General features: G+C 50.8%; 1 protein-coding gene across 1 annotated transcript; it reads left to right on the top strand.

The window, feature by feature from the left end:
- The first annotated feature begins 1461 nt into the window (after positions 1 to 1461).
- On the top strand, positions 1462 to 10266 carry cunh2orf42 (chromosome unknown C2orf42 homolog). Its single transcript, XM_007911588.2, has 9 exons — positions 1462 to 1616; positions 4711 to 5601; positions 6449 to 6559; positions 7713 to 7811; positions 8066 to 8170; positions 8395 to 8502; positions 8870 to 8970; positions 9347 to 9509; positions 10039 to 10266. Exons 2-9 carry the CDS (start codon positions 4764 to 4766, stop codon positions 10245 to 10247), a joined length of 1734 nt encoding a protein of 577 aa, XP_007909779.2. The 5' UTR covers positions 1462 to 1616; positions 4711 to 4763; the 3' UTR covers positions 10248 to 10266.
- The last annotated feature ends 1079 nt before the right edge of the window (positions 10267 to 11345 follow it).

Genomic DNA, 11345 nt, shown 5'->3' with positions numbered 1-11345 from the left:
GGTCGTTGGGCCATCGTACTGAGCTCCTTTTATTTGGCTTTAATTGCCGTTCCGGGAACTAATTAATACCGCTTGACATTTGTCTTTTTTTCTTTCTCCTGTTTACCGCCCAACCCGCTGCCTCCACTCAGCTGGCTCCGGTTTCCTTTTTTGTCCCTCATGCCCTCCACTCCAACATTGGTGGCCGCGCTTTCAGCCACTGCATCCCAAAACTCTGGAAGACTCTCCCTCTATCCCTCCGCATCATCTCCCCCACTTCTTCCCCATCTTCAGGTCGGGCCTGAAGATTCTCCTATTCGACCATGCCTCATAATAATCCTTACATTTGATGTTCACATGAAGTACCACAGTCTCAAAGCACATCACAGGATTGACTGCAAAGTGTCGTGACTGTGCATTTTGTAGATGGACGAAGCAGCCTATTTGCACACAGCAGTGCCTCATAAACAGCAATGGAGTGAATGACCAATTTTTATTTTGGAGATTGTCGGCCAGGACACCAGGAAAGAGAGACTTCCTTCGCTTTTCAAGACATGCTGTAGGATCCTTAACGTCGCAACTGACCAGGGACAGATGAGTCTCATCCAAAGGATGGTGCATTGCAGCAGTGCATCGCATTGAAACGTCATTAGAGGATGAGTAATATGATTGCAATCTAAGATTCTAAAGGGACAAGATAATGTCGACCATGATAAGCTGTTTTATCCTGCACTGAAGAGTAGATCCAGAGGTAATTATTATCTCGAGCACATTAAGAGCAATCTCGAATTTTATATAAATTTATACCAAGACTTTCAGGACAGGAGGATGTATCAAAGCGCTTTACACAACTGTGTGACAACCTGAGCTGTGAGTGTGTGAATGTGAATGCTGAAAGAACAATTGATCAAGTAGGTCTTATGGTGACCATACAGCCCTGATCTCTGGGGACAGTCCCCAGATGAGGCAATGTGTCCCTGGACAAATTTGTTTTGTCTTGAGTTCAGCAACAAACAATAAAATTCTAAAACATACTCTCATCAGAGAAACACAGCCATTAATTAATCCAACAAGTTTCTCCAGTGTTGCCGGAGTCAGGAATTGAGGTGAGTTCAGTTTTGTTAATATGTGTCTCTGGATTTGACTTACAAATTATAATAATAATAAACCTTGCATTTGATATAAAGCCTTATAGTGTCTTCAAGAGGATTCAAGGATATATTGTAAAGTGGAGTGACTGTGTGTTTTGTAGGCGACGTCGCAAAGACGTGATAAGGTCCTATATCAAATGTAAGGTTTATTATTACTGTATAAATAAATGTACAGTAGTTAGTGCGTGCTCTACACGTGAGGCGTCCCGGAGCGCCCTGGGAAATGTAGTGCCTCTCAACCGGTGAGTCCGAAGCATTCTGTGCGCAGGCGTAGGCCGCCGAGTGGACTACATCTCCCGGCATGCTCGGCGGCACCAGCTGATCAGCAGGCGGCCAATAGGAGCAGGCGTTACAGCGCGGGTGCGGGACGGCGGTGCGAGGAGCAATGGCGACGAGTGTGACAGGAGCGCGGCACTGAGAATCCCGGGCCTCGGTCTCCCGGTGACACGGGCACTCAGAGCGGCGCCATTCGGTGACGAGGTGAAGGTAGAGACGCGGGAAAATGCGGCAGTGGGGAGGACCCAGGCCAATCTACGGGCTTTTTATATAAATTGTGGCCGGGGGAGGCGGTATCGAGCTCAGTGGCGGTCGCCATAGCCAATCAGCGGCCGCCAATGCGCGTCAGTCACTGATGTCAGCCAATGGGGAGATGGAGGGGGCGGGACATGTGGTGGGTGGAGCTGGGCTGCTGTCAATCACTGGCTCTGTGTGTGTGTGTGTGTCAGTGTGTGTGTGAGTCAGTGTGTGTGTGTGTGAGTGTGTGTGTGTGTCAGTGTGTGTGTGAGTCAGTGTGTGTGTGTGTGTGTCAGTGTGTGTGTGAGTCAGTGTGTGTGTGTCAGTGTGTGTGTGAGTCAGTGTGTGTGTGTGTGTGTCAGTGTGTGTGTGTCAGTGTGTGTGTGTGTGTGTCAGTGTGTGTGTGTGTCAGTGTGTGTGTGTGTCAGTGTGTGTGTGAGTCAGTGTGTGTGTGTATGTGTGTGTCCATGTGTGTGTGTGTCAGTGTGTGTGTGTGTGTGTGTCAGTGTGTGTGTGGTGTGTGTGTGAGTCAGTGTGTGTGTGTGAGTCAGTGTGTGTGTGTGTGTCAGTGTGTGTTTGTGTGAGTCAGTGTGTGTTGTCAGTGTGTGTGAGTCAGTGTGTGTCAGTGTGTGTGTGTGTGTCTCAGTGTGTGTGTGTCAGTGTGTGTGTGTGTCAGTGTGTGTGTGTGTGAGTCAGTGTGTGTGTGTGTGTAAGTCAGTGTGTGTGTGTGTGTGGCTCAGTGTGCGTGTGTGTGAGTCAGTGTGTGTGTGTGTGAGTCAGTGTGTGTGTGTGTGTAAGTCAGTGTGTGTGTGTGTCTGGCTCAGTGTGTGTGTGAGTCAGTATCCGTGTGTGTGTCTGGCTCTGTGCGTGTATCTGGCTCAGTATGTGTGTGTCTGGCACAGTGTGTATGTGTGTGTTTGGCACAGTGTGTGTGTCAGCCTCGCCAGTAGAGGGATGTGTGTGCAAATTAGCTGCTGCGTTCACCTACAAAACACACAGTCACTACACTTTTATATTTTTTATATTGTGCGTTTCGCTCACAAAATAATATGGTGAATTCACTTAACAGAATATCCTATGAAGTGCTTTGAGACGTGAAGTCTCGAAGACGTGATAAGGCGCTATATCAAATGCAAGGATTATTATTATTACTTTACAGTGAATCCAGTGATGTGTTTTGAGACATCCTCCAGACATGAAAGGCTCTTGTATAAATATATTGATTATTATTATGATTAATAATCCCTCCACACTCCCCCCTCCTTGCCTGTGTTTGACTACGGCCACCTTCACTCCAGCTTCCTGGTGGGCAACACAGCCCAGGATGAGAATGCACAAGAGCATTGCCACCATCATCCTGTCCACAGCTCCGTCACACGTATCTTCCCATTGAGCGATGGTTCCACTGATCGGAGGTGCGGAGTTTAAGGCGCTTGAAATTGTTTTTAAAAATTGTCCTTTTCGTGTTTGTCACAAACCCACAAAAATTGTTCAAATTCCCGTCTGAAAAATTAGCAGCAATCTTGAAAACTGGTTGTGAAGAATTTAAGACAATGCCTGAGCTCTTTCTGGAGCAACACAGCAACGTCAAAACTAACAGCAATTTGAGGTTTCCTTTGCACAATGAGGGCAGTCACAGCTACCGCAAGTATTATTATTATTACTGCTAGTAATAATTATTCATTTAAGAAGTATTATTATGAAGGCCACAGCGCCCCTTACTGCATAACTGACCACGTTCTGAACAAATCAATGATTTAAACTGTCAACTTCAATGGTTTGATGGTTTGGCTACAAAATACAGTCAATAATACAGTGCCCTTCACATAGATTATAAATATATATAATCATACAATGGCTCATCATAACCATTCAAATAATCTGATAATAATCCTTGCAGTCCATGTAATAACACAAAAACGAGCCTATAAAATGTCTTGATACAATAAATGCAATCTTTGAATGTGATGCCGTTTACATCAGGAGGATGTCTCTTTATAGGACACGCTACGAAGTGTAGTGACTGCATTTTGTAGGCGAAAGCAGCAGCCAATGTCCCTGCAAACAGCTGTGTAGTGACTGCTGTTCAGTGGAGAGTGCTGACAACAACAACCAGATTACACTTGTATAGCGCCTATCATGGCGTTATAGAGGACGTCCCAAGATGCTGATAATAATAACAATAATAATAATCCTTACATTCGATCTAATAATACTCCTGATATTAATAATAGTGAATAATACTGATATTAATAATCCTTGCATTTGACACGGGGCCTCATCACGTCTTTGAAACGTCTCAAAGCGCTTCACAGGACACAATGTAAAGTGCAGTGACTTGTGTGTTTTGTGGGCAAAACGCGGCAGCCAATTGCTTGACAACCACAGCAACTTGCATTTATATAGCAATAATAAATTATTTATATATTATATAACGCCCTTCGCTTGGGGTAGGGTCCCGAAGCGCTTGACAGTGGCGGAGTCTGACCCCGAGCCAGGGAGAGAGGGAGGGGGCGAGGTGATCGTAAGTGCGATCAAAAAGCAAGGCAACAACAACTTGCACAGGGCAGTCTCTTGGAGTGCTCCAGTTGGTGGAAGGGACAAGCTGTGGCTGAGTTATCCAAACAGGAAATGGCCACAGACGGGAGTCCGTGATACAGTCACTTCACTAATTCTTTGTTTTCCGACCAGTTTCGCTTGTTTAATAAGCTTGATTCCCTCCCTCTTTCTCTCCCTCTCCATCTCTTCTCTCCCCCTCTTTCTTCCCTCTTTCTCTCTTTTCCCTCCTGTTCCCTCACTCTTTCCTCTCTCTCTCTCTCTCCCCCCTCCCTTTCCCTCTCTTCCCGCTTGCTTTCCCTCTAACCCCTCTCCCCTCTTCCTCTCGCTCTCCCTTTCTCGCCCCCTCCCTTTCCCTCTCTCTTCCTTCCTCTCCCCCCTCCCACTCTAACCCCTCCCCTCTCCCGCCCCCCTCTCTCTCTCCCCGTCCCTCTCCCTCTCCATCTTTCCCTCTCTCACCCCATTAATCTCTCCTTCCTTTTCACTCCCTCTCTTCCCTTCTCTCTCCCAGCGTGCGATCTGACTGAGAGAGACGACATCACTGGACCTGAGAGGGAGAGAGAAATGGAGCAGCACCCGGAACGGACAAAAACTCCAGCCTTCCTGGCCGACCTGGGGAAACCCACCCTGCGGGGCATCAAGAAGTGCCCCAAGTGCGGGACCTTCAACGGGACTCGGGGGCTGAGCTGCAAGAACAAGAGCTGTGACGCCGTGTTCAGGGACGGGGCTCGCAAACAGCCACCCAGCGTGGAGGCGGTGCGCGTGGTGACCGGTTCGGCCTCGCAGGTCTACTCGGTACGGCTCAGAGACCGGGGTCCGGATTACAGGGGCTTCGCGGAGCTGTGCACCACAGAGGGCATGGGCGTGACAGATGGGGGCTTCCTCACCCATGTCACCGGTCGCTGCTTTGTCCCCTCATGCTTCAAAGGTTCCCCCCATGCGGCCACTGACAGCCAATGTAAGCACATCAAGCTGGCTGCCCAGTGCCAGGCAGAGGCCACTCCGCACACCCTCAAAAGCTCAGTGTTGAACTCGCTCCAGGTGCCCGCTGAGACCAAGCAGGCCATCTGGACATTAGCCACGGAGTCCAGCGGCCCTCTGGTGCAGAGAATCACCAAGAGCATCATGGTGGTCAAGTGCAAGGCCAGTCAGAAGCACAACCTGGGCTTTCTGCACGTCTCCTTTCACGAGAAGAGCAGGACTAAAGGAGCGACAGAGCGCAAGTTCTACTGCTCCTGCCAGGCCTTCAGGGCGGGCAGAACTGGCCCGAGCGGTCAGGACCCGCCCAGACGCTGCCTCCACTTCTACGCCTGTGTCTGCGCCTTTGCCAGCGACGAGAAGCTGGGCCAGGAGTTCTCACACTTTGTCAACTTTGATTCCGCTGATCGGTGCAGGAACCCGGGTGAGTGTCACAAACCAACCGCAACCTTTCTCTTTCAGTCACCCTCCTACATCCCCATGCTCCCTGCCTCCACCCCCAACTCACAGCTCAGGCCCAAATCCCTGACTGTCCAGCACCTTGGGATGTCCTCTTGACTTGAAAGGCAGGCACTGTGTAACAGATTACTGACCCAGCGCCTTATTACGTCTTCGAGACGTCTCAAAGCGCTTCATGGGACACACCGTAAAGTTTGTGTTGTTGAAAATGTGTTGTTGAAAATGAGGAGTGTTTATTTTGGTGTCTGACACACATGGAAACCCATAAATTACACATAGCGTGCCATTGATATCACTGTCTGGCAAGCTTTCCCACTGTTTGTCCAGCTAGGACCACCCTCCCCATTAGGGATTTGAGTTACCAGGGTTTAGGTGTCTGACCCGTGTCCAAACCTTCACCGCGATCAGCCGGAGTCTCCATGGTGACATGCGTTGGAACAGAATGTCCGTACCGAGCCCACCCACCCCCCCCCCCCCGCCCCGTGCTGGTCTCGAGCCCCCGGTTCCTGAGCCAGGAGGGTCCGCAGTATTCCAGGGCACTCACTGCTGATGACAGCACAGCCCGGCTCATCGGCAGGACCTAGAAGGGCTGAATCCTCGCACTCAGCAACAACAACAACACAGAGCAGCGTCTCAGAGTACTTGACAGTGGTGGAGCATGACGCGGAGCCGGGGTGGGGTGAGGGGGTGACTGCAGGGACGGTCGAAGGGGAAGGTCTCCAGGCGTGACCTGAAACACTGAGCGGAGGGTGTGAGCATTTGATAAGTTCACGGCGAAGAAGCCCCCTAACCTCGGCTCGCTTTACCTTCAGCAGCCCCTCAGCCCAGTGCGGACAGACATTTACTGGCCATTTACCCCCAGGAGCAGCTAGCGGCCGTCCCAGGTCCCAGAGCCAAGAGGAGGAGAAAGGAGGAGGCGACAGGTAAGTCAACAAGAACAATAATTTGCATTTATGTCGCGCCCTTCACATGGGTTAATATCCCAGAGCCTCCAACATAATACATCATGAAGTGAAATCATTATTAACAGAATAAATACTGATACAATACAGTAATTATACAGCAGTTTTTGTAATAATCCTTACAAAAACTTGCATTTATATGTGGAGTATATAGCGTATATAGGTTAGAGCTCTCGCCTCGCAAGCGAAAGGACCTGGACTCAATTCCAGGGCAGGTCAGAACGAAATCTTAGGCAAGTTTCCTCACTCCACACACACGCCTCGGTTTATCAGCAGTAAGTAGGAACCCAGTTGTTGGTCGATTGATGGATCGCTTTTCAGAAGGAATAATGTTTTCAAATAAATAATAATAATTTGGTCACTCAATCTACCATTGGCGGGAGAGCCTTCAGCCACTCTGCCCCCAAGCTCTGGAATTTCATCCCCCAGTCACTCTGCCTCGCCTTAGCCTCCTTCAAGTCCCACCTCAAGATCCTCTTCTTCAACCATGCCATCGGCCACCCCCTCCCCTCCCCCCCTCCCCTGACCCCAGCTCGGGTCTGAAATGCCATCACTGTCCAGCGACTTGGGACGTCCTCCAGACGTGAAAGGCGCTTTACACATGTAATCTTGTTGTTGTTGTTTGTGGGGAAGCTGCTGTGTGCAAATTGGCTGTCACGTTTCGCCCACAAATTACAGAGTCACTACACTTTACAGTGTATTCTATGAAGCGCTTTGAGACGTCTCAACGAAGTGATAAGGCGCTGATAAGGATTATCTTTATTTACGGAATCCATTTTGTTTTGTTTTTGATAAGGCGCTGCATCAAATGCAAGGATTATTATTTTTCATAAAATCTAACAGCACAGAAGGAGACCATTCAGCACATCATGCCTGTACTGGCAAGAGCTACCAACTAGTCCCACTCCCTTGCTCTTACCCGATAGACCTACACATTTTTCCTTATCGAGTACCTGATCAATTCCCTTTTGAAAGCTACTATCCAAACTGCTTCCACCATGCTCAGGCTGTGGATTTCAGACTGTGCCAACTCTCTGGATAAAAAAAAACTATCTAAATGTAGACTCTCTCTGAACGCTAATCAAAGTTTTTTATTGCTTCCCTCTCCCTGAAGCGAGCAGCCCACTCCTCACCCTGCAGGACAGCACCAGCAACAAGTTCCGAAAGACTGGTAACAAGAAGCAGTCCGTGTCCGCCACAGTAAAAAGACCAGGTCTGAGCTCGCTACTCTTAACCGCATTCCCTGCTCTCTCTCTCTCTCCCTGTCATGTCTGGTGCTCGCTCCCCTACTGGAGCTCTCTACTCTAACCCCATTCCCTGCTATGTGTGAGAGCAAGAGAGAGAAAATATGAGTGAGCGAGCGAGCACGGGGATGGGTGTCAGGGTGAGAGCTCAGATGCTAATCCTACCAGGTCCTGTGGGTGAGAAAGGCACTGGTCAATATCAATGTCAACTGTGTTGTTGCAGCCGGGAACCAGTCCATTGATGAGTCGCAGGTGACGCTGACATTCCAGGACTGGCTGGCCAGCGTGAGCGAACGCATCAATCAGACTATGCATTACCAGTTTGATGGTGAGTGTCAGCACAGTAACGGGGTTTCCATGTGTGTCAGACACCCGGCCGGTCACGGTGACAGGTTTCCGTGTGTGTACGTCAGACACCTGGCCGGTCACGGTGACGGGTTTCCGTGTGTGTTGGTCTGTCTCAGCTGCCCCCAAGATGCTGTGTTGGAGTTTACTGTGTGAAACTCTGTGTGTGAGACGCTGAGTGAGTGACTGACTGGAGTTTTACTGCAGGGAAGCCGGAGCCGCTGGTGTTCCACGTGCCTCAGGTTTTCTTTGATTGTCTCCAGCAGCGGATTTCTCTGGGCAGCAGGAAAAAACGTCTGCCCAACTCCACCACAGGTATGTGTGGGCCTGCCTGTCACCCTCCATCCCTTCTCCCCCAGCCTTCCTCCCACCTCCTCCTGTCCTGGTTCCCTCCCATCCACTTCTGTCACCCACCATTCCTCTCCGACCTCAGCTTCCCACCCCATGGATTTCCATGTGTGTCAGACACCCGGCTAGTCACGGTGACGGATTTCAGTGTGTCAGACACCTGGCTGATCACGATGACGGGTTTGTGTGTGTCAGACACCCGGCTGCTCACGGTGACGGGTTTCAGTGTGTTTACATGCCCGCACATTGAGGCTGAAAGCTGGTCAGTGTCAGGCTGCAGGTTGGGTGTGTGCAGTTGCTGTGATGGGGGCTGTGCTGTGTCCTGTGTTTACAGGTTTTGTGCGGAAAGATGCCTTGCCCTTGGGGACCTTCTCCAAGTACACCTGGCAGATCACCAACGTACTGCAGGTCAAACAGATCTTTGATACGCCCGAGGTTTGTCCGACTCGCCACTAATCAATAATAAATAATAATAACCCTTCGCGTTTGACTCAACGCCTTATTACGTCTTCGAGACGTCTCAAAGCGCTTCATGGGACACACCGTAAAGTTTCGTGACTGTTTTGTGGGTGAAACACGGCAGGCAATTGCGCACAGCAGTTATTCCGTTAACCTTAGAGCGAGACCGTTTTAGGAGTGTTCGGGTATGGTTACAAGCGCTCTGGGACACTACCCTGCGTAAATGCAAGTTGTTGTTGTCGGTTGTCTGGTAGCCATTTCACAGCGAAGTGACTGTGTGTGTATGTTTGTGGACTGTACCTTTGCCGACGCTCTCTCTCTCGCTGTTATGTCCGTGTTCGTTGCTCCGCAGATGCCCCTGGAGGTGACCCGTAGCTTCACTGAGAACCGAGACGGTACCTACCAGCTCTTCAAGTGCCCGAAGGTCCAGGTGGAGAGCATCGCGGACGCCTACACCCGCGGGGAAAAGCCCCCCGCCATCCGGCCACTCGAGCTCAAAACCTTCCTCAAAGTGGGTGAGTTCATGCGCTGTCTCTGTATCCCCGTCTCCTCCCCAAGTCACAAGGTCGTAAATAATAACGATCCTCCCATTCGATACAGCGCCTGATCACGTCTTTGAGACGTTTCAAAGCGCTTCACAGAAATGTCCTGTAAAATGTAGTGACTGTGTTTTGTGGGGGAAACCAAAAGCCAATTGTGCACAGCAGCGTCCCAGAGCGCTTATCAGTGGGGGAACACGACCACAAGCTGTGGGTGGGGGGGGGTGGAAGTGACCATAGGCACGGTCGAAGAGGAAGGTCTTCAGGTGTGACCTGAAGCTGGGGAAGGAAGGGGTTGAGGCGGAGGGATTGAGGGAGAGAGTGTTCCAGAGTTTCGGAGTGTAGCGGCTGAAAGCGTGGCTACTGATGGTGGAACAGAGGACATGAAGGATGTTCAGGGGACCGGGGCCAAGGCGGGGGGGTGGGGGGCGCAAGGCAGAGATGATGGACAGTGTAGGGGGCCTGAGGTTTTGCTGCTGTAATGATTGTCACTGTGGGTTCGCAGGGAACACATCCCCAGAGCAGAAGGAACCCACTCCCTTCATCATCGAGTGGATCCCGGACATTCTTCCCAAATCCAAGATCGGGGAAATGAGGATCAAGTTTGAGTTTGGCCACCATCGCAACGTGTACATCGAGTACAGGGACTCACTAGCCCCCCCCAGCCTGGAGCTCAGCCCCGCTCCCACGCTCCCCCCCCGCAACAGGCACTGAGGGGCAGTCCCTAAACTAACCCCCCCCCCCCAGCCTGGAGCTCAGCCGCGCTCCCGCGCTCCCCCCCCCCCCCCCGCAACAGGCACTGAGGGGCAGTCCCTAAACTAACCCCCCCCAGCCTGGAGCTCAGCCGCGCTCCCCCCCCCCCCCCGCAACAGGCACTGAGGGGCAAAAAAATGCCTCCCCTCTGGTTCATTTGCTGATTATCTTAAATCTCCTCTTTAATCCTCCGGTTATCGACCCACCGCCCACAGAGGAAATGGTTTGTCCCCTCATATTTGCTGTGCACGTTGGGTATGTGTTCACTGTGTACCCGCTTCTTGGGGGAGGGGGAGGGGGGGTACAGACCCCATTGGGCGCCCGATGTAAAGTTGGATGCAGTTTGCTCTGATATTTCAACTATTTTGAATAAAAGCCTTGATTTTAAACTCTCTGCGTGGGCTGAACGGTGAGTAGACAGACATGGTGACAGGAGCCAGCGAGGGAGGGAGGGAGGGAGGGAGAGAGAGAGGGGGGGGGCTGGTTATTTGGATCATTTGTGGAGTCCTGTAGCTCAGTGGTTAGAGCACTCGCCTCGCACGCGAGAGACCTGGGTTCGATTCCCGGCCGGTCAGGTCAGGGGGAAACCTTGGGCGAGTTTCCTTACTCCACACTCCTGATAATAATCCCTCAAGAAAAAAAACAATAATAAATTGGTCACTTTAATCCACGACTGTGTGTGGGACAGACGCTGCTGTGCACAATTGGCTGCCACGTTTCACCCACAAAACAGTCAGTTCACTTTACAGTATATTCTGTGAAGCGCTTTGAGACGTCACGAAGACGTGATGATTCGCTGTATCAAATGCCGAGATTATTATTATTAACTCCTCATGTTGGGTGTGAGAGGCTGAGGGGTCCGTGTAGATTTCTCTCCATCCCAATCCTGGGCTGTCCTGAACAAGAGCACATCTCACACAACATGGAGTATGACTGTGGCACTAACACTGTCATGTCTGGCGTCCCTCAGGGCTCTGTCCTGGTTAATATCTATATGCTCCCCTTCGGTGACATCATCCACAGACATGGGGTCAACGCCCACATGTATGCGGATGACAC

This window comes from Callorhinchus milii, unplaced genomic scaffold (genome assembly GCF_018977255.1).
Source record: "Callorhinchus milii isolate IMCB2004 unplaced genomic scaffold, IMCB_Cmil_1.0 Scaffold28, whole genome shotgun sequence".
NCBI classification, from domain to species: domain Eukaryota; kingdom Metazoa; phylum Chordata; class Chondrichthyes; order Chimaeriformes; family Callorhinchidae; genus Callorhinchus; species Callorhinchus milii.
This window is presented reverse-complemented; position numbering and strand designations above follow the sequence as displayed.

Coding starts and splice junctions, on each gene's coding strand:
- cunh2orf42 (XM_007911588.2), top strand. CDS start 4,764: ATGGAGCAGCACCCGGAACGGACAAAAACTCCAGCCTTCCTGGCCGAC. Junction 8,171..8,394: donor TATGCATTACCAGTTTGATG/GTGAGTGTCAGC, acceptor GTTTTACTGCAG/GGAAGCCGGAGCCGCTGGTG. Junction 8,503..8,869: donor TCTGCCCAACTCCACCACAG/GTATGTGTGGGC, acceptor CTGTGTTTACAG/GTTTTGTGCGGAAAGATGCC.